Below are 23,642 nucleotides of genomic sequence, written 5' to 3'. Positions count from 1 at the left end.
AGTGTAAAGAAATGGTTGGGACGGAGAGAGTATTTATAGTATTTTTTTTTGCCAGAATTGTATATATAGTATATTAGTTTGCAATTTATCTAGAATTTGTCATATTAAACGTTAACAAGTCTCATGAGAGGTTTTTCAAATGCGTAAGCTCTCGTGAGAGCTTTTCTAAATGGGCGAGAGGTTTTCTAAATGTTAAATTTTTATTAGAAAATAAAATTAAAAAATAAATATAGAAGTATATTGTACAGGAGTGTGCAACTGCGCATTGCTGCTGAGATCTTATTTTCAACACAAGAGCTTGATTAATCTTATTTTTCAAACATATAAAAATAATGCTTATTTTCTAATATATTGTGAGTTGCAAACATGCACCTTATTTTTCAGGGACTACGTTTCAAAGAAAAATACATCAAATTATATTTTCTTTTCAAGTTCTTTTCATATTTAATTTTTAATTAAATAACGAATACGAAATAACTCTTTACCATTTATATCATAAAAATTAAAAAAACATTCATTTTTTAGAAAGAAAATAAGAACTTATATATTTTAAAATAGTTGTTGCCAAACCCAAACGTACCCAATACCTGCATCCTAAGATTTGCTGGTTTAGGCCCGAGTGCCCGACATAAAAGAAAAAAATATTCTTCATGCCATGTAATTCCAAATTTCTGTATACGGAAAGCAGGCCATCCAAATCTTCATTTCCAAACTAAGGATATATAACAGTTGCAAATTAGCCTTTTTACAACACTCCATTGTCATCAGACAGGATTTGCATACAATAATCTCCTCATAAATAATATTTTCCATATTTGACCTAAGTGAGACAACTCTTTGATCGACAATATTTGTCCGGCATCCTATTTTCCATAATCTTAACTCATTCCACGATGTACTCTGCGTGAGAGTCTTCACGTCTGTCGCCACCTTCTGTACTAGACTGAACTGTCTTCACGTCCCTCGCCACCTTCTGTACTAGACTGAACTTTACTTCCCATCTCCTGCATCGGTTCATCCTTCATAGTGACCTCAGGACTTCTATTGGGTTCACTTCCAAGAGATTCCTCAGTAGTTTTACTGGTATCACCTACTTCTTGAACAAAAGCATCAATTTTCAGACTCTCAGATCTATCAACTCTGGAAACCTCCAGCTCATGCACCAGCTCGTCTTTCTTAGTGTCCTCTGTACACCCTTTCAATGCACCCTCTTCTTCAGGACTTCTATGGGGTTCACCTACGAGAGATTCCTCAGTAGTTTTACTGGCATCACCTACTTCTTGAACAAAAGCATCAATTTTTGGACTCTCAGATCTATCAACTCTGGAAACCTCCAGCTCATGCACCAGCTCGTCTTTCTTAGTGTCCTCTGTACACCCTTTCAATGCACCCTCTTCTTCAGGACTTCTATGGGGTTCACCTATGAGAGACTCCTCAGTAAATTTATTGGTCTCAGTTATGTCTTGAACAAAAACATCAATTTTTAGACTCTCAGCTATATTAACTTCAGGAACCTCCTCGAGCATTCCACCACATTTATTCTCAAATGGACTTTCAACTATGGCAGCATCAGAAGTCTTACCAGTTTCCCAAGTTGACGAAGCTAAATTACTTGCATCACCAGAACCTTGTGCGGCAATACTTGATTCCATATTACAAACGGCTGAAACTTTCACGCTCTCCAGATTTTGATTCTCAGAGATTTCAGCCAACATCTCTCCCTGTGTAGCTTCCAAAGAAGCATTTGTAATCAGCATAACCTTCCCCCCAATTTCCTCGTTTTGCAAATCAAAGATTCCATCTGGGGGGGAAGTTTCTAATGCTTGAAATGTTGGTTGTGTTAACTGTACACTCTCACTTTCTGAAGAATGATACTCTAATGATCGAGTCTCACTTGTAACCTCAATTGTGAGAGCTACATTTTTTGCAGGTGATTTACATAATTCCATTCCAACAGGTTCCACACTACTATGAGAAGCCTTAATTTTTGTCAACAGTTTATCATCTCCTGAAAATTGCACATCAAGCTGACTCACTTTCACATCAGCAGACTCCTTGGATGGAGACCTAGAAGCTACTTCCAGAGCTAGGGAGCTTGCTGCTTGATTGTTCCCTACAGACTGATAAGGGCCGACAGTCACATCAGATAAACCCGGTCCAGCAACATTATCAGCAATATGAACTTCACTAGCTTCTGCCTGTACGGAATTCACCAAATTCTGAGTCTCATTCTGCTGCTGTCTTCTGGAGTTCAAATTTTCTCCTGCTTGAGTTTGCAGCTGTTCGCCAGAAATTTCAACTGTTTCAGAGGCTTCAAATTCCTTCTCCATCTGCGTTTGGCACTGCTGAACAAATGGCTCTTCGAAACTCTGCCCAATCTCAACAGTATCCACCACATCACCCTGAGCTTCTTTGTCAAACTGTTCATTCTGTAATTATGGAGCATGTCATAAATAACCAAGAAATTGACTAAAAATGTAACATATAAACTTCTATCACACAACCATGAACCATTTTAACATTAAAGTCTAGCAAAAGAATATACTAGTACTTGAATGTTTTAGACGTCTGTTAAGCAAGACTACTTAAAGCGTCTATTTTATTTTAACCCCCCGACAAACTCTTGAGCATCTAAAATGTAACTTTAATATGCAACCACAAAGTATAATGGAACAACAAATGTTCTAATTTCAATCGTAGTTACATATAAAATAATGTACACAGCTCTTGTAAAATAATTTGAGTATTTCAGATATACAAGTTAACATGATTTACTTTGATAACACAATACTTTACAACAGATACTTTCGCAGTACGAATCTCACCTCATGCATCCTCTCAAAATAAAGCAAGAGTTGATTATAGCAGGATAAATTGCTGACTTCATTTTTGAGTACAGCATGATCATTGGAAAAGGTAGTATGGAAAGCAATTATCATTGCTAGGGTCAGTGTAAGAAGAGATTTATCAAGGGAAGAGAATTCAAGTGAGGGATGAACTTGGGAATCGGAACTCTAAAAAACTATTCCAAACAAAAGAGTAAATTTACATTACAATGGAGGGAGTGGTTTTTACCTTTGGCTCAGATAAATCCTTGGCTTCTGATTGTATCTCTGCCTCCTGTTTTTCCTTACCAGCATTAATCTCTGTATTGTACTCTGGGGCAACTACAGGTTCATCTGTCCTCTCCTCCTCACCAGCACAGCCTGTTAAACATGGATCACTCATCTCAACATCCATCGCAAGTATAAATTTCTCCGTCACAAGCCCTGCAGAACAATCTGCATTACCGACCACCACATTTATTGCCCCTGCAATAGTCTCAATATTTTTATCTGGCGCAGAACTCCCTACAAGATCATCACCTCTTCCATCCAAAGCAGCACTAACTTGACAGCTGTTTCTACTATCTTTACTTTCCACCGTTGCGTTATCTCTTGTGGCATTAACTTGATCAATGTTTATAAGTTCTCTTGTTTCCACCACTGCATCGTCTGCTCTGATATTACCTTCAACATAACTTACTGCTTCCTTAGTAATATGCACCAGACAATCCTTTGTGTCAACAGACTTTTCAGAAACATGCTGAATCTCATCTTTAGATCTGAGAGATTCCTCAGTGGATTTATTAGTATCAGCTATGTCTTGAACAAAAACATCAACTTCAGGAACCTCCTCCAGCTTTCCAGCACATATCTTCTCAACTGGACTTCCAACTTTGGCAGCATCAGAAGTCTGATCAGTTTCAAAATTGGACGACGCTAAATTACTTGTATCATTGGAGCCTTCAGTGGCAATACTTGTTTCCATATCACACAAAGCTGAAACTTTTCCGCTTTCAAGAGTTTGAATCACAGAGATGTCAGTCGATGTATCACCCTCTGGAGCTTCCAAAGAAGCATTTGTAATATCCTTTACCTTCCCACTACTTTCCTCCCGGGTTTGCATGTCAAAGCTTTCAACGTTAGCTAGTGGAGTAGTTTCTAAAGCTTGGAATGTTGGTTGGGTTAAATGTATACTTTTACTACTTGAAGCCTGATATTCTGATGATTTAGCATCACTTGTAACCTCGATTGCGGGAGCAACAATTTTTATAGGCGATTCACATAATTTTAACCCAACAGGTTGCACACTACTCTGAGAAGCCTTCATTTCTGTCAAAAGTTTATCATCTCCTGAAAATGGCACATCAAGCTGACTCACTTTCACATCGGCAGACTCCTCGGATGGAGAACTAACAGCTACTTCAAGAGCCACAGAGCTTGCTGCTTGATTGTTTCCTATACACTGATTAGGTCCGCCAGTCACATCAGATAAACCCGGTCCAACAACATTATCAAATTTATGAACTTCACTATCTTCTGCCTGTACGGCATTCACCAAATTCTGAGTCTCACTCTGCTGCTTTCTTCTGGAGTTCAAATCTTCTCCTGCTCGAGTTTGGAGCTGCTCGCCAGAAAGTTCAACTTTTTCAGAGGCTTCAAACTCCTTCTCCATCTGAGTTTGGCACTGCTGAACGGATGGCTCTACCAAGCTCTGCCCAATCTCAAGAGTAGCCTCCTCATCAGCCTGAGCTACTTTGTCACCCTGTTCAATCTGTAATTATGGAGTAGCTCATAGATAACCAAGAAATTGACTAAAATATGTAACATATAAACTTCTATCATGCAATTATAAATAGTTCTATTAAAAGGTCTTAGACGTCTGTTAAGCAAGACTACTTAAAAGCATCAATTTATTTTAACCCCTGACAAGGTCTTGTTCAACCACACTGTATAATAGAAAAATGTATGTTTATTTAATTACATATGATATAATGTATCACAACTCTAGTAATCTGATTCAAGTATTTCAAAAATACAAGTTTAACATGACTCACATTTATAACAAAATACTTTAGAAAAGATGTTTTTGCAGTATGACTTTCCCGTCATGCATCCTCCCAACAAAAACCAAGAGTTGACTAGCGCAGCATCGATTGCTGACTTCATTAAGTACTTCATGATCATTAAAAAAGGTGATAAATTAAAGAGCGGTGAATCTATATTGGGGTATTACAGAAAGCTATTATCATTACTAGTGTGAGAAGAGATTGCTGCACTGCACTAGACATACTTATTGTAGCATTTCATGTCTTCTAAATTAACTTTCTAGATATTAGTTAAATACAGTAAAAACTGCACCTTGTGGAAGAAAATGAAACTAAACCTGAGGGCGGTTTATCAAGGGTATAGAATACAAGTGAGGGATGGATTTGGGAATCAGAGGTTTAAAAAGGAATGCAAACAAAAGAGAAAATTATGAAGGGAATGGTTTTTACCTTTGGCTCAGATAAATCCTTGACATCAGATTGTACCTCCGCCTCCTGCTTTTCCTTCGCAGCATAAGTCTCTGTGTTGTACTCTGGGGCAACTACAGCTTCAATCCTCTCCGGCTCTTCACCTGCACACACTGTTAAACCACATGGGTCACTCATCCTAACATCCTCGGCAAGTATAAATTTCTCCATCACAAGTCCTGCAGAACATTCTGTATCACCGACCGCATCATTTACTGCATCTGCTATAATCTCAAAATTTCTATCTGCCCCAGAACTCGCTACAGAATCATGACCTCTTCCATCCAAAGGAGCACTAACTTGATAGCTATTTATAGTCTCTTTAGTTTCTGCCATTGCATCATCTGTTGTGGTACTAACTAGATAGCTGTTTATACTTTCCCTATTTTCCACCACTGCATCGTCTACTCTCACATTATCTTCGACAGAACGCACTGCTTCCCTAGTGCTATGGACCATACAATCCTCTGCGTCACCACACTTTTCAGAAACATGGTGAATCGCATCTTTACCTTCGAGAGATTCCTGAGTAAATTTATCAGTCTCAGCTATGTCTTGAACATATGAATTAATTTTTGGACTCTCAGATGTATCAACTCCGGGAACCTCCTCCAGCTTTCCACAACATTCCTTCTCAACTGGACTTCCAACTTTGGCAGCATCAGAAGTCTGATTAGTTTCCAATGTTGATGATGCTAAATTACTTGTATCACCAGAATCTAGAGTGGCAATACATGTTTCCATATTAGACACAGCAGAAACTATTTTGCTTTCCAGATTTTGAGTCTCAGAGATTATATTCGATGTATCACCTTGTGTAGCTCCCAAAGAAGCATTTGTAATCTCCTCTACCTTCGCCCCACTTTCCTCATTGATTCGCAAATCTGAAACTGGGGCAGTTTCTAAAGCTTGAAATGTTGGTTGGGTTAACTGTACACTCTCACTTCTTGAAGACTGAAGTTCTGATGACTGAGTATCACTTGTAACCTCAATTGTGGGAGCAACATTTGTTATAGGTGCTTTACATGAATCTATTCCAACAGGTTCCATGCTACTCTGAGAAGCATCCATTTTTGTCAAAAGTGTATCATCTCCTGAAATCGGCACATCAAGCTGACTGACTTTCACATCACCAGACTCCTTGGATGGACACCTAACTGCCACTTCCAGAGCTACGGAGCTTGCTGCTTGATTGTTTTCTACAGACTGATAAGGTCCTCCAGTCACACCTGATAAACCCGGTGCATCAACACTATCCGTTGCATGAACTTCACTAGCTTCTGCCAGCACGACATTCACCAAATTCTGAGTCTCATTCTGCTGCTTTCTTCTGGAGGCAATAGCTGTTTTACCTGATGATATTCTAGATTTTTTCTGAGGTGGCTCATTTGATGTTTGCTCATGACCACCTGATCCACCAGGAACTGCAGTACTTGCAGTACTTGGCTTCCTTCCCCTTCGTCGCGTTGTCTCGCTTTCACTTTGACCTTTATTCCCTCTCCCCTTTACTTGCTTTGGTACAACCTGAGAAGGAGATACGGACTGAGGAGCTGATGTAACAGAAGATAATCGAGGGTCCTGTTGAGAACTAATGTCAGTTGCTACACTCGCTGCCTGAGAATTAGGAGGAAGAGGACAACATGGAACATTTTGCTCAGGATTAAAAGTCCCTGCATGAAGCTCATCTGCCTTCACACTAGCTTCTGCAGGTACAGAAGGATTAGGGAGGATACAAGAGCTGGAGACCTGTACATCCTGTGGCATAATATTTTCAGAAGGCAAGATAACTGGGATCAGTGAAACTGAACTTGTTTCCTTGTCAACATCTTTTACAGGAGGGCCAGCAGGAACTGATATAGCTGGCAAACTAGAAACTATTTCTCTTTGTGATGCCATCTGTGAAGTGTCACTTCCAAGAGATGGTGAAAGAACTGGATTGGTTGATGATCCTGCGGTTGCAGTCTTTCTTCCCCTTCGCTGCGGTGTTTCCACTCCACTCTGACCCTTACGCCCACGTCTTTTATCCGGAACAGGTACAGGACAGGGCACAAGAGTAGGTTGTGAACTAGGAGAAGCAGAAGGAAGAGTAGCTTGAGAAGTATCTATGCCACCAGACTGGTTAACTGTTCCAGAACTATTTCCAGCAGCAGTAGATCTCGTTGCATGATCAAGACCGGCTTCCACGAAGGAGTTAGAAACTGGTCCAGTTTGAGACCCCATATCCATATTGCCAGCTCCAGAAAGTGATGAAACATGAGGAGAGGTCTGTGTTGGAGAAATCTGTGTTGTTACTCTCTTTGGCCTTCCTCGTCCCCTTTTAGGTGTTGTCTCTTTGCTACGTTGTGTTTGTTGCATAATAGGAGTTTGCCCTGCCTGTGAAACAGAAGGATAAGTTGCTTGAACAACAGGCAGCTGTGCTGCCTGCTGATGAGGTTTTGCTGACTGTGCAGCCAAAGATTGTGCTAAGTGCACAAGACGAGGTTCTGTTGTTTTCATAGGCGATTGCACATGTGAAGGTTGCGCCAACTGCGTAGCAGTGGGTTGCGCTGGTTGCTCAAGTGGTGGCTGCATGGGTTGCTCCGATGGTACCATCTTTTCTGCTTTAACATCTACATAAGAATCTTCACTTTTTATCATTGGCAAGTTCATTTCTTTAACTTCATCCTTCATCTTTGGGGAGTGGGGTGACTCAGCTTGGCATAGTTTTTCAAATTCATCTTCGGTCCATTGCTCTTCATAGGAGCGTACCTGATGTAGGGGCACATTAATTATTTGTATCAATATCAATGGACATACAAAAAATAAGCTGGTGTGATATATAAACAGATCCTCGGGTAAAAAACTCTGTATGGTACAAAAGCAAACCTCTCTTGCTCGTTTTCCCCTTCCATAATGTTGAGTATCAAGGCCACCAAGATACCCACTCTTCCTCTTAATTCCTCCTACATTAGATACTGTCACAGAAGTAGGGGCATCATATATTTTCATAGCTTCAGAAAATGCTTTCAATTCCTCAGCTGCAACAAGCCTAGAAGGTAAAGTGTGTGAAAGCTCAGAAGAATTTGCACTCCCCCCTAGTGCCACTTTCCATGCTGCCTGCATAGTTAAGGTCAAATTAAGCTAATCAGATGGGAGAGAACTGATATAGGCCAAGGAACATAAATAACCAGCCTAAACGAGAGTAGTTGGCGTACCATCTCTTCCTCTTGCCTTCTTTTGTCAATTGACTCAAATATATCAATCTCTGCTTCACTGCCACCAGATAAAGTATCAACATATGAGCTAGTTGGACGAGTAAATATTGTCTTATTTATTATATGTTTGTGTGTCAATGGAAAATCTAGTGACTACTAAGATATAAAAAAGAGCTGAAACTATAAATCAAACACATGAATTCAAGGTCAGGAAGGTTGTAATAGAAAACCAGCAGTAAACCTATAATGCAATCATTTTAAGCAATTTAGAACATCCGTCAGCATATTTCGTCCAGGTGAATTTTAGTACTTACACACAGGCGATCAGTAAGTACCAAATCTGCACACTGAATGATTAAGCAGATGCACCTTGCTTATTTACCAGTTACCACATATTCGTCAACCAGAGTTACTTTCAGAATCAAATGCCTTACTGAAGGTATTTCCGGGTCGTGCATGTAGCAGAAAAAAGAGAACCTAAAGCAAGTACTGATGTTTCCCAGACTAAGCATATACCTGCGGGCTATGAGATCATTGACGGCATCGTCGTGTAAAACTGGCGCAGCTTCCTCTTTCTTGGACTCCCTCAGAAGGGATTCCAAGTACTCCCTTCGATCTTCAGCGCTATTATCAGATAGCATAAGTTTATAAGATACAAGCCAGGTGCTTCATAACAACTGAGAATTATATATAACTCAAACTACCTGGTGTTGTTGTCAAAAAACCCAGCAGTAATGCTCTGATTCGCAACTCCAAGTTTGTGCTCAGCAGCAGCTCTTACTTGTTCCTCTACGGTTTGGACCTATTTGATAGTCGCCGTTAGTAGCCCGTTATGGAAAGCTAACTGAACTCATATTTCTTTTGGTAAACATGGACCAATATATATGAAATAGAGATAATTCACATAGTAATCAACAAATGTTTATGAAAATTATTTAAACAAACTTATATAAGTATTAAGCAAAAGATTTACTGTTTCAAAGCGAAGGACAAGGACTTCTCTCTTCTGGCCAATCCTGTGAGCCCTTGCCTGTGCTTGCAGATCGACCTGACAGTGGCAACGAGAATAAGTATTTCAAATAATTGTGCCGCAGTGGGTCCATTACTCAAACAGTAAGACAGATGTATAATGTATGTAGTGTGTGCGGGTACCTGAGGATTCCAATCTGTGTCGAAAATGATTACAGTATCAGCAGCTTGAAGGTTAACCCCAACACCTCCAGCACGAATACTAAAACCCGAGTAAAATGAGAAAACGAAGTAAGGACTCCAAAAGAGACACAAGTACAGAAACGATGCACCTCCAAAAAGAGCATATATTTCACATAGATTATTCATTCAGATTTCTTGCCACAAATATTGACATTTCACCGATAAGAAGCTTATGAATTCAGCAGTTTCAAAAGAATGCACTAAATGTGAGTTTCTACAAGAAATCTATTATGTTCTTAGTCTATCTCAGAGAGTGGCTGAGAAGGAGATATCTAAAAGGATATTAGGGCATCAAATTTCAAAATATAGAGGCGGAAACCGTTCCCAATGGTAGCAACTAGCAATTGACAAAAGCGGAAGTGAGCAATTGATACAGGCAAAAAAAGCAGCCCACTGAATGTAATTTTTTTAAGTTGAATAGTATGCACCAGCAACAATTAATCTGAACACTGATGTTCTATAAGGCAGTAAAGATGCCTAAGCCTTAAATATCTTTTAATTCTAAATTGGTACCACTAGACAAGAATAAATTTCTTTGTTACCTGAGCAAAAATATAAAATATGGAGAATCAGGTTTATTGAACTGATCAATTAGAGCTCCTCGGTCACCCCCACATGTATGTCCATCTAGGCGGAGGTACTTGTACTGTTTCCAGTACAGATAATCCTCCATAACATCAAGGAGCCTAGTCATAGTTGAAAAGAGAAGAACCTGCAAAATGAAGCCAATAATGTTTCAGGAGAGGTAACAGAGTGCAATTATATGTCCACGTAATAACAGTAAAGACATTTTCTATGAGGTAGTAAAAACAGGAACAGAAGATAATCATTCCCAACAAGAAACTCCTCTGCAAGCAGTGATACTTTAAACCGACTTAAAATATACATTTTGTATTTGCATTTCATATACAAGGGAAACAAGTATAAGATCTTAAACACAAAATAAAATTTGCGCTTCCTATTATCCTTCTTTCTCACAGAGAAGCCCAACGCAAAGCAAGCTTCACGTTTTTGATATCTATCTTAAAAATTATATAACACTAAATCCATAAGAAACATAATAGTAGAATCTTTGTCTGTGCAAATAATGAACATAGGCAGCATGTTGTGGAAAGTATATAATAAGAAAGACATAACAAAGGCATATCTTGCGAAGGTTACTAATACTAAAGGCTTAAAAAGAACAATTAATGATATATAGCTGAGAATCGATCTCATCAGACATCACCATACCCGATGATCAGTTGCTTTTAGCTTCGGTAGTATTCTATCTAACATCTCAAGCTTGCCACAGAGTCTTACAATATTTGGGAGGTAATGCTTTGGGATATAATCATGAACCTACAAAAAATCAGATGAAAATTTAGAAACAAAGGGGATTATCAATATCCATTTTTCCTGTTGCTAATTAGAATTATCAATATCCTACAAACAACAACACAGCCACAAACTGGAAAAATGGCCCCAGATCTCACAAAATCTGGAAGTAATGGTAATGCCCAGAATAACAGAGTTGGAAAAAATGGCCCCAAATACCAGTTACTAAAGCCTGATGATTTAGTGTTTTCAATTTGGGAAGAAAATGCTAAATCATGTAGCGTTATGTTGTTTTTACCCCAGCAAAATGCTACATGATGTAGCGTTGTGTTATCTTAACCTAACATATCTTAACCCTAACAGAACGCTAGACGATGTAGCGTTTTTGATGAATAGTCAAAACGCTACACGATGTAGCGTTAATAAATAGTATTTGGGCCATTTTTTCGGATCCTGATATTTAGGGTATTAAATGATGGATAGTGATAATGAGGGCCAACACCCTACAAACTGAATCACTCTTTTGAAACAAATGAACAAAATGTAAAACATGAACGTAAGTGTACGAAGAACATACCTCCTCAGAATGTAGCTGGCTGAGATAAGGATGATTGCATATATTACGTAGCTCCATAACGGAATTGTGAACCGATCGAGCCTGGAATGTTGATAATAATGTACAAACATGTATGTAAGCAGCAAATTGCACTCATGTATCCATATATAGATCTGTACATTTATAATATGTCTATGCCATGTCAATTAATTTTTCAAACATGCAATCTTCTAGAATATCATAGGTATGGATATGAATACAGACAACATATATTTTAAAACAAGTCATAATGCAAATTTTATATAAACCTTTGAAGTGCCAAGAGCGCCAAGATTATCTTCAACTCTCTTCATTAAAAGTTTCTGATAAGCAGATGCCTCGCATCTCACGAGTCTCTCGATCTTTTCTGGCAGTTCATTTTCAACCTATCATTGGCAAATTCAAAGCAAATTTCAGAAATCTGTAATGATTCATGTATACTAGAATATAAGGACCTTATTTACAACGATTGCACTGAATCTAATGTACACGGAACCGGTGAAAGTTATTCACTTGACGAGGTTATTCATGTATCACACATTCATCTATTGAGGTTATACTGCAAGTAATATACTGATATAGATATGCAAGATACAGTATTCGAAATGTAATTCCACAACTCTGGTTTCTGATAGAGAAAAATCCCTTGGCCAAATCTAAGGTTGGTTTTAGGTATTTTCAATGTGTTTTTTTTTATTTTCTTAAAATTGATGCCTAATCAAAATATAAAATTACTTAGTAAAGTAATAAACTATTCAAATTTCAATGCTATAATACCACCTGTTCACTATATCTCAAAGCTTACTCTAGATAACCTTAACTTTCATTTATTCTTATTCTTCTCTTTACGGGACCCACTACTTATCTATGTCCGTTATGCGACCATATAGCACCGGTATCTTTTAATATTTTAAATACTTTTATCTGTATTTAACTGTTTTGTTTTAAATATATATTTATTTTAGTCTTTTAGCAATATTTTTTAATTTATTTGATATCAAGCGCAAAAAATGTTATATTTATAGATATATGTGTGTGTGTGTGTGGGTCGCGCCCAAGAGAGAACCAGTGCTTATAGAACCAGAGAACCACTAAGATTCTGCTGGAGAACCCTAAATTTTAAATAGATTTTTAGGATTTAAATCTAAATACATGATTTTTTCATGTTTTTTCATCATTGTGTGTGTTAAAAAATAATTTCAAAATATAATACATAAATATTGACATTTTTTGCCTGTGAAGTTCTGCTGCAGAACCCTAACTAATACTAGAAATAAGGTAAGGGTTCTATGTGTTCTCTCTCTAATGGTTCTCTCTTGAACATGACCCATATATGTATGTATGTATGACCTTGTCAACTGTTTACTTATTTGATATTATGGGCAAAAATATGGCATGAATCATCTTGTAAAATGTTTTAAACTACAATACTACATGCATAAAGATATGATAATATTATCATCGCATGTACATTACTTAATTATATTTTTAACATAGAGTAATGCTACATGTACCAAATTGGGTACAAAATTTTGTTGCAAAATGATGTTGCATCAAAGATGTGGCAGTTTGGAATAATTTAATTAGGGAGATTAATGTAAAGTCGCGTGCGCCGGGGGGGGGGGGGGGGGGGGGGGGGGTCCATTATTATTATATAAGTTATAACCAATAAAAATATGAAGTGGTGATAAAGTATATATTTATATATACTTTAATATGATTTTATTCCCATAATTTTAGTATTTTGTAAATAAACGGGGTATTACTAATTGATTTTAAATGTTTAATGATAAGGAAATAAATATAAGATGTCAACACCAAATCAATTTTTTAGTATTAATTTATTATGTGTTTATCTAACCATTTGTATTATTATATTTCTAATTTTCTATTATGTTTAGGAATGCTAAGACTTAATTACTAAAGCCTTCACATAGTTTTTGAATAAGTTTATGATAGTCTTTCCATCGTTTGGTTCATAATTGATTAATAAATAACTGTTATTATAGTTTCTTTGGCACTTCTCAGTTTTTTTACTTATATTCATATGAAAAATATTATTTTATTGCAACTCTTGCACCTTGCCTCTCTTCGATTAGGACACCGCTCACTTGCACTTCACCTGCACACTTTAAACGATCCTTTGCACCTTGGTGCATCCTTTTTAAACTTTTATATCGCTAATAGCTTTTCATATATTTATTTTTCTTTCCATAGCATCATTAAAAATATGGAAACTGATGCATATTTATTCCACATGCATAACAAATATAAAATAATTCCATATTACATTAACACCAAAGTTTGCCATCTATACCCATGGTAAATGACACCAGAATGTAGGAAGAATGTCTATAGTCCCATAGGCATTACTCGAGTGCGCTCATAAAGCATATAATATTTGTTAACATGGTCGTTGTAAGTTTTGACCAATGCACATGATATAAAATTCAATTTGTAGTTTTTTCCAACATTATAAGGGACATTGCGATTTAAGCACTATGAGATAGATGGACCTTGTGTTTCAGTCTTCGAAGTACAAATGGTCGCAAAACTTGGTGCAGACGATTTATGATCAGCAAATTCTCTTCCTCAGATAGTAGAGCCTAGTGATTTACAATAAACAGCAAGAGTTTCAGATGTAGTTTTATGTGCATAAAAAGATAATGGCACATGTGTCAAAAAAACCAATTGTAAATGTTTAGAAGTCATACTTCGTCAGGTGAACTATCACCATTACTCTCAAATGGTTTGTTGAACCATTGAGAAAAATCCTCTGATGAGTTGAAAATATTTGGCAACAAGAAATTAAGCAGGGCCCATAGTTCTTCAAGATTGTTCTGCACAAAAATATTTAATTACTTGAGACTTCAGAAAGCTGAACTGGCATTTCGCATGAAGGATTGGCAGGAGAAAAGGTCAACAAACATGAATAAGAGGTGAATAAAACAAAGTAATTTATAGAACTAACACAACATATACACTCATCAAAAATTACACATAATAAAAAATATAACCTGTAGAGGTGTTCCAGTTAACAGCAGTCTGTGAGAACTGTGATAGAGCTTCAAGTCAGCATTCAATTTGCATGAAGCATTCTTTATACGATGGCCTTCATCAATTATAACATAATGCCAGTGTATTTTACTTAGCTTTGGCCTGTCATTCTTGTTCATCAGATACTCATATGTTGTTAAAAGGACATTAAATTTCTGAGGTACTATTCTTTCTCTGCAAAGAACCAATTTAAGAAAATGAGCAAGTTACTAGTGCTGTGACTTCAAGAAAGGGCAGAAAAAGATAATACAGACAAACTGGTAGTTTAGCAGTCAGAAACCATACTTCAATAACCTTCGACGCTCCTCAGGAGGCCCAGAATAAACAATTTTGTTGATGCTAGGGGCCCAAAAGTTAATTTCTGAATCCCAACCAGGAAGAACCGAGGATGGAACAACAACTAAAAAAGGTCCCAGGTCATTTTTGTTTTCCATCAGGTAACAGATTAGGGATATAACCTACAAAGTTCAAGTCATTAATCTTCTAAAATATAGGAGGATCATCAAATTAATAATCGTATAGTAAACAAAATCAAATCACATACCTGAACTGTTTTACCAAGGCCCATTTCATCAGCAAGTATCCCATTCAAGTGATTATTATATAGTGAAACCAACCACCTTAGCCCATTCATCTGGTACCTATATGAAAATTTTAAAATTACTCGAGAAGATTGAAAAAAAAAAGTACTCTTTTCTATGTCAACAGGGAGGTAGCTTGGATAGCACAACCGAGATGAGGAAGAATAGTGGCCTCTAAATTGTATTGATAAAATATTTGATTACTGCATGGACAACTAAAGTAATGAACTTACTCTCTTAGCTTTCCACCCACAAGACAACTTGGCTGTTCTGCGACGTTTTCTTTTATACTGCAAAACGGAAAATGTCAACACTTTAGTAACACCGGTGGCATATAACAATTATAAAATATCCTGAAAGATTTGAAACACTAGACTACTTGAGTAAAACAGACAAGAACATCCCCTATACTAAAGCACCAGTTTCTCTGACTATCTCGCTCGAGAAAATTAACTGATAGCATGGAAGACTATTTGTTTCTTCCACTAACGCTGTGAAATATGGCAAAAGATACAAGATCGATTCTCTTAAAAGGTAATGAGTGAAAGTCGTACCTGTGAGCCATCAGATAGTACTTTTCATTGCTTTCCAAATAATGCTGTAAAACAATGACAAAAAATAATGCGTCAACACTAAAGTTGCATAAGAAGAAGCAGAAAAGGGGAATACCTTCGCCTGATCAGTTTCATCTTCATTATCAGTAATCATTTCATTCTTATCAATGACACCTGCACCTCGAGTGTCGTCCATTTCACATGTTAAGGCCTTTGCATCTCGCAATTTTGATCCAAGCTTCTGAAGATATTTCTCCGTCTCCTTCAGAAGTTGCTTTACACGGTCTGATTTTGCATCCTGCAAGATCAAAAAACTAGAGTAAAATTGACTGAGCACTTGATCAAATAAATCAGAATAACTTGACAAAGAAACAGCACCTGAACCATACGTAGGTACCCCTCCACATCATTTATTTTTAGCAGATTAATCTTCTCTCGTTGTATTCTGTCAATCTTCTCACGATGTATCCGCTCCTTTCGCTTGTGGAACTCCCTCACTGACCTGTTGAAACCCTTCCATCGTTCTCTCCTCATTTTGAACACATCTTCCAGCCTTTCCCTAAATTTAACAAACAAAATCTTAAGAGAGAGCACAAATAATGAAAATGCATATAAATACAAGCTATAAATAAACAAAAACAAATATAAGTTTATACTTATATATATAGCTAAAGAAGGAATGGAGGGGCAAGCATATATGCAGGAGGTAATACAATAACAGAGCACGTACTTGTGAATTTCTATTTCACTGAAAAACTCCTTCTGCCTCTCGCGGAATCTCTTTTGTCGCTCTTCCTTCATTTTCTGTTCATATTTTTCTAGTTGTTTTGATCTCCTACCTATCCTATGTTTCTTGATTGACTTTAAACGATCCATATCACTTGCGATAGGTCTGAAGAAATCATTCACGATATCTCTGCCACAATAAACAACTATTAGTTGAAAAGACAGAGTCGTAACCCAAAAAAAAGGTAATAAATATAACAGGGCAGACAGTAACCACATGAACATATAATAATCTTGAGATACATAATATAAATAAACCAGTGTATCTAATCTAGAAAGGCATAAAAGGAAGGTAGGCACGCAGCTGAGGGCAAAAGTTAGTTACTTTCTAAGACGCCTTTGCAGCTCCAGGAGTTGAAGCTTTTTCAATTCAATGACACTTCTAGTTTTTGCAGAGATATCCTCAGAAGAGCTAACATTATCCTGCGTAATCATTTTCAAAAAGAACTCTTAAGAACAAAATTTTAACACAACCTTGCCGCGCACAAGAGGCTTAAATATCTCAAACATTCTCCTGTATTGTAGTTACAAATGAAAAGACTTTCGACGAAAAAGTAAGTTTACAACCACCGTTTGAATAAAATAACTACAACAGATATTCATTATTTCAAAAGATAAAATAATTGAAACAGATACACGTACTGACAAAGTATGCAGTTCTCCAAAGGTGGTTGAGGATATGTGATTATTATTTCCCAGGCCCTATTACTTGCATTGTGGATCAGATGATATGATCAATCTATCTTAGATGAGAATACAAAGGAAGCTATTTAAAACTTTGTATAGAAAACAATTATAGTAGGCATTCATCTTAAAGAAGATTGCCTTTTTCTTTAACAGTGACAGCAAATCTGCAGGGTATAAGATATCTACATTGGTCTTTTTAAATGAGCAAAATTCTAGTAGAAAATACTTAAAAAGGATGAGAAATAGAGAGCCACTGAAGTACAAAAACAAAGGTTAACTCCTTTAATCATACAATTTTAACATAACTCCTAAACGCAGCCAAACATAAATCATCACATTTACCAATTTACATCAGGAATCTCACAGAAAATTATGCAAAAAATTAAAATTTTATTAGACCTTTAGCTTGTCAGAACATGCTGCAATTCTTTCCTGTGTCCGCTGCTGCTTAAGCGCCCAAGTTTTTTCAGTAAGAAGTTTCCTTTTCTGTTGATCAATAATCATCTTCTCTGTTGTAGTATACTTTGGCGATGAAGGTAAATCAGTTGCCATGGAAGCATCTTCCTCTTCATGAGTGTCGCCTAATAGGAAGGGATTGCCGTTAAGCAATGCATTGTCAGCAGGAACCCTTATGCTTCCAACTGAGGCGCTATAACTTTTATGGGAGATTTTTGAATCATCTACAAGACACATAAAAACAGATTAAGAATAGATTCATCAACATAGAAAGATTTGATTTCACAAGTATAATTCTCACCCGGTGACACCATAAGATTTCCACCATCCGTTCTAGAGAGTGGTTTCCAATGTGCACTTGGTGGAAAACTTGGCAAGTAAGCATCAGCTGCTCGATTTCCTTGAAAATTACGGTCAGCAAGACTGTACGGTTGATTTGGAGCATTATCTTTTCTTTCGGGCACAGATTCATTAAGAGCAGCTAAACTTTGTAGTGATAGATTGGAAGCATCCTCGTCACAACTGTTACCACTTTGGCCAGTCATCTCCATCTGCAACTGTTGTCCCATTCCCATAACCGATGAAGCTTGATCTATACTTCTAACTTGTTGATGCCTATTGTCTAAATCATCCTTATGGTTATTACGAGGTGAGCTTCTTGAACCAAAACCATCTGGATGTACTCCCATGGCAGATAGTTGTGACTGAACTAGTTCCCCAGTTTGCACTTCAGAGTCCGGCTTTCTTCTTGCCATCATTACCGTTCTGTTCTCCTCACCATATTCAGTGAATCCTGATGGCATACCACTCTTTTCACCAGCCACGTTCATATATTCACCTTTGGTCAGTTTTACATCTGAAAGCAGTCCAATTGATGATGGATCTAGACGCATATTCTCGCTTTCCCTTGAATTATCTTGTCTTCCGAATGGCGTGGGTACATCAGAACTTTTGCTTGTGCCATCAAATAATTGCTCTTTCCCCTTATGGTCAACCATATCCTTGGAAGGTCCCTCTGTGGAGAGTGTAGTGATTACCAGTTACAGAACTTAAAACATTAATTAAGCTATAAAATCTATAGAGGCTTACAAAATCTGAAAAAAAAAATGTTTTCGAAAAATAGATCAGGTCCGTCGATGACGATACTCATCAGCCATTAAAAGCATAGACGACCATTTGAGAGCTGATTGACTCATGTTACAAGCACAAATTCTAGGTGAACTGACTAACAACAGGGCTAATTTGTCGAATAAATGTTGTTCATAAAAGCACATATGTGAATAAATATACACACAAGATCCTATATAACACACACATATGAAAGCACAGACGTATGATGACAGGAAACAAGCAGATGTAGTGCTATGTATATGGATGTATGTATATATGAGGCAGCACGAGAGAAGAAAGACAAGATCTGAGATATGAGAGAGTTGATTGTACAATTAGGTTAGAAACAGCTTTTATTGGGCCTTTTTTAGGTGGGCCGCGTAGGTGGGCCTAGTGCGTGCCAAATCGGGGAAGAAGGTGGCTCAACTGCCGTTTGTGTGCCAATACGCCACGTGGCGAGTTGGACATGCATATGGCGCCCAAATTGAAGAGTCTCCGCTTCCTAGACTGAAATACTTCAGTATTCAAGATAGTTAATAGTCTATTAATTACCTTCTTTGGGGAAAAAATTTCCAAGCGCGAAATCCAAATGCAGCTTTTTCGGCTTCAACCCGTTCCTGCACATTTAAGACAAGTCTATTAAATACTGAATCAAAGCCCCAAACTATAAAATTGCACTAAGAAGAAGACATATACCGAAATGCTAAATAGACAAGGCACTGGGCTCTGAGCTGTTTTAAATGTTGTTCCTTAAAAGGCATGATGGGCGCAGATGGAGATTGAGAAATTGGTAATTTACCGGTACTTCTAAGCACACCCATTTCTGTAACATTGTTCAGCATGCCACCCTGACAAAAATAATGGAAGTATGGTATATATATAAACAAGGAACAGAAGGGGAAAAAAACATAACCCATACGCACATGCATACATGTATATATACTCAAACACTGCAAGAGAGGACTATAGATACCTCAATATTTTAAAGACACCATAAAAAAAGTGAGGACTGGAGAAAAGAGTAACTTAATCAATACAGATTTGTAACACATTTGATACACTGAAACGAAAACAATTAGCAATGAGGATTCAAGGAAAACCCCAACCTCCCCCCTTCACCCCTTAAGATAGAGAACAGGATTGAGAACAGAACTATGTGAAATTAGGTAGTTAACAAAATGAAGTACCTGTACTAGGCTACTATCATTTCCCGAGGTATTTAAATTGCCACCTTCATATTCCAAAGCATTTCCAAAAGTGCCTTTATCAGAAGGGACGTCAAGAGAGGAAGCAGAAGAAAATGGCTCCATGTTTCGGTCTTTATTCATCTTTGGCCCCAAACTAGGATTATCATATGTATTGCTAAACTGCACTGACCCTGGAAGCCCGGGTACTGTTGTCGAATATGCACCTGAGGTACTTGTGGCCATTCCATAAGCTTTTCCAGCAGGACCTGAAATATTACTATATTAGTGATATAATCTGAGATCACATTGTGGAGCAGGAGATCTTCAGTATGGAAAAATACATGAAGCATAATGTATTTGAATTTATATATAAGTATAATTCCAAAAAGAGTAATTCACAGAGCTCTGCTACCTGCTGACTGATTCAACAACGTCTCTGCTGATAAATTGCCACTACTAGCATTGAAAGAAAACCTTGGTACTTGAGATTTTTCAAAAGCTGTGTTCGTCTTAGTTTGATTCCATGTGCCCCTGGTATTGAGAACATCATTTGCAGCTGGAAGTGAGACTCCTTGTTGTCGGCTTAAAGCATTATGCGCAGAGGACACTTCTATTTCTTCAGGGTGTCTTGAGTGTGGAGTCCGTGACAACGAATTACTAATATTGGTTGAGTCTACAGACTTTTCTCCTTGATGTTGAATCTCTTGTTTACCTCTTAGAGCTGATCTCATGGTATTATGTTCCATCATACTACTAGACTGGACCATGTTATTGAACTGACCATGCTCACCACCTTGTATGGATATGTTCCTGGGCTGATCGGCCTTAGTTGCAGCTTTATCCATCCCCGAACCGAAGGTACTACTTTCAAGTGGCTGGATATTACCAAATTGATTTTCACTATTTGATGACGGATCACCTTTTTTTCTCTTGCTGCCACCTTTTTTATTATCTTTCTTTTTAGCTTTCTCCCACTTGGGAGAATCATGCCTTTCTTCAGAATGAGATTTCACAGACCTAGTGTCGAAACTTGATGGGCTTTCATGATCAAGAGATTTACTATTCAAATGAGATGCCGATCCTTGATAGATATCATGTCCTGTAAAGCTGGGACCAACAGGTGGTCTATTTGAAGCATAAGGATCAGTTTTAGTTAAGTCGCCGGATACCAAGCTTGTGTTAGCTTCCATTGCAACTGCACCCCTCAGCGAAGAACCTGTAATTATATGATCAGATTCCACACAACAGGTTTTAAAATAAAATTTTTAAAAACATTTTCACTGAAACCATTCATATTAGCTGTGCATCTAACCTGCAAATTGTGATGAAGCAGAATCTACCACCTGGGTTCCAGTGGTCAAAGGACTGCGTGATGATGTTAACGCATCAATATCAAGACCATGTTGATTAATGACAGTCTCCATAGCCCTAAAATGGAAATATTAGATTTAAAAAAAGGCATGGAAGAATAACAAAATGTTTGAATCAATAACGTTTCAATTAATATTCACGGTTCCATTAAACCATAAAACATAAACAGAAAAATAAGAAAGCTAGAAAATACTATACCTCGATATCACTTGATAAGGCATCGAATTTTCTTTTCCGCTCGATCTCATATGTTGAAGAATCTTGAAAAAATCCAGCACAAAATAAACAAGATCAGTACACAACCTCACCCATAAACCAACAAAACCCTGATAAAATAACTGGTAGTAAAAAACTCACCACATGCAGCTTTGTAGCCAATTTTGTTGGCTCATCTTTCGACTCCTGAATAAGTTTGTGCAAGAACTTAGCCGCCTCCATCTCTACATTAGGTGGAGCCGCCATTTCTAATTACACTTCCTACAACCCAGTAGAAACATACAAATATATGATACGAACGATTAATTCAAAATTCAATTACACACAAAACTACTCAATTAAATGTTACGAATCTTATTTAGAAAATTCAGCAATCTCGTAACCTCGAATCGTTTAATTAGGGTTTAATCTTTCAATTCAAGTACTTAAAATTAAATATTAGGTCTCTTTCTGCGAGGATCGTAAAATTAGGGTTTCATCTTTCAATCCATCTCCTTTAAACGACATATCATCTCTCTCTCTCTCTCTCTCTCTCTGTGTGTGTGTGTGTGAGAGAGAGAGAGAGAGAGCAAGTAATTGTAGAAATCGTTGAGAATTACTTACAGATATGAAGATCGGAAGAAGCTGCGTTGTTCACATAATAGTCGTGCTCGTGCTGCTAAAATCAACAAATATCAATAGATGTAAATTAATTTATTCGATGATGAAGAAGCTGTGTGTATGTATAGACTGATAGACACACCGGTGAGTAATTCCCAGACACACTCTCTCTCGCATACACTTTTTGTTGAACGAAGAGCAGCGATATTGTATCTATTTTATAATTTCTCAATTTTCAATTTTGACCTAAGATACCGTACGTTATGAATTGTAGCGTGATCTTTTTCCAGCTGGAAATATACGAGATGGTATAATTTATTTGGATTTTACCGTTAAAATTCGGAAACGGTTGAATCGTGTAAGAAGATTAGTATCATTCGGTTTTTAAATTTTAAGGACAAAAGTTTGTCCTGTACTAGGCATCCTCTAAAAATTAATTTGTATTTGAATTGCGAATACAAAAATTTTGGCACGCGTTAAATTAGTCATAAAATTTTCCAACACGCTTCAAATCGGTTGAACTTTTAATTGAGTTATTATATATAAAATTAATGAGAACATTGGTATAAAAATTAAATTTTCAGCGCGTACAAAATCAGTCAAACATTCGACATGATAATTTTAGTCGCCCTCCAAAACTAATGTGGGCGAGAAATTAACGAAAATGTCCAATATGATCATTTAAGTTATATTCTTTTTGTTCACTTTCCTAGTATTGATGAAATTATTATTTTTATTCTATACATATCTAGCTATAATTAAACAGACATAGATTGTTATAAAAAAATTACATATATTTTAGGGATATAAATATTTTACTTATATTTTAGGGTATAATGATATAATTGTATATTTATAAATAAATAAACATTTTTCAGTTTAAGATTAAAAATATAGCTATTTATGAACACAATCCCCTTTATCTATAGATTTCACATAGATTCAAACAGACACACAAATATAAAATCACATACTATCTTTTAATCGATTATTATCTTAGATTTATATCCAAACAAGAAGAAGCATACCTCACATACTTTACGAGAAAAGAGTGTCTTTGCTTAATTCAAAAAATATTTACATTTTGTAGATGAAAAATTACTTGTAAATGAAAATTCACTTTTAGTTTCTTTGTTTGATTTTTTTTTTAATATATTACAACCCTTTTATGCTTAAAAGTAATTATTTTAATAATAAAATATTATATTATCTTTTCAAGGAATCTCCTGTATTTCTGTAAAATCAAATTCTAAAATAAAATATAAATCACCAAAAAAATTTAATATTATCAACTCATCAGATATAGTTTACAAGTCAAAAACTGACTCATATTTATAAGTGGGAAATTAGTAAAATAAATATTTACCAAACAATCAATAAA

The 23,642-nt window shown here is 36.7% G+C and overlaps 1 protein-coding gene across 4 annotated transcripts; it reads right to left on the bottom strand.

Annotated features, from left to right (window-relative positions):
• Positions 1 to 668: 668 nt before the first annotated feature.
• LOC108217651 (chromatin structure-remodeling complex protein SYD) lies at positions 669 to 22,494 on the bottom strand. 4 transcript variants are annotated; one of them, XM_017390504.2, is made up of 35 exons: positions 22,404 to 22,494; positions 22,265 to 22,319; positions 21,803 to 21,922; positions 21,644 to 21,705; positions 21,387 to 21,502; positions 20,487 to 21,290; positions 20,075 to 20,340; positions 19,584 to 19,735; positions 19,440 to 19,504; positions 18,079 to 18,792; positions 17,721 to 18,001; positions 16,960 to 17,057; positions 16,579 to 16,764; positions 16,227 to 16,407; positions 15,964 to 16,146; positions 15,849 to 15,892; positions 15,528 to 15,584; positions 15,258 to 15,354; positions 14,999 to 15,171; positions 14,674 to 14,887; positions 14,371 to 14,496; positions 14,173 to 14,262; positions 11,926 to 12,042; positions 11,639 to 11,719; positions 10,978 to 11,085; positions 10,287 to 10,456; positions 9,685 to 9,763; positions 9,506 to 9,580; positions 9,237 to 9,334; positions 9,049 to 9,156; positions 8,533 to 8,590; positions 8,204 to 8,434; positions 5,321 to 8,086; positions 3,076 to 4,596; positions 669 to 2,429 (listed from the first exon to the last, which is right to left on the bottom strand). In XM_017390504.2, the coding sequence occupies exons 3-35, from the start codon at positions 21,905 to 21,907 to the stop codon at positions 939 to 941; spliced, it is 10,917 nt and encodes a 3,638-aa protein (XP_017245993.2). In that variant the 5' UTR covers positions 21,908 to 21,922; positions 22,265 to 22,319; positions 22,404 to 22,494; the 3' UTR covers positions 669 to 938. The 4 variants fall into 4 exon arrangements, with proteins under 4 accessions (XP_017245993.2, XP_017245994.2, XP_017245992.2 ...); XM_017390505.2 differs by having other exon boundaries at positions 22,265 to 22,316; positions 22,404 to 22,489; XM_017390503.2 differs by having other exon boundaries at positions 22,265 to 22,485.
• Between the last annotated feature and the right edge of the window lie 1,148 nt (positions 22,495 to 23,642).

Source organism: Daucus carota, chromosome 4 (assembly GCF_001625215.2).
Source record: "Daucus carota subsp. sativus chromosome 4, DH1 v3.0, whole genome shotgun sequence".
Classification (NCBI taxonomy): Eukaryota; Viridiplantae; Streptophyta; class Magnoliopsida; order Apiales; family Apiaceae; genus Daucus; species Daucus carota.
This window is presented reverse-complemented; position numbering and strand designations above follow the sequence as displayed.

Bases quoted from the DNA above. Each gene is read 5' to 3' on its own strand.
- LOC108217651 (XM_017390504.2), bottom strand. From the start codon at position 21,907: ATGGCGGCTCCACCTAATGTAGAGATGGAGGCGGCTAAGTTCTTGCAC. The intron at 21,503-21,643 runs GTATAGTATTTT...TTTCCATTTTAG, and splicing joins CCTTATCAAGTGATATCGAG to GGCTATGGAGACTGTCATTA. The intron at 18,002-18,078 runs GTGAGAATTATA...TGTGTCTTGTAG, and splicing joins AAATCTTATGGTGTCACCGG to ATGATTCAAAAATCTCCCAT.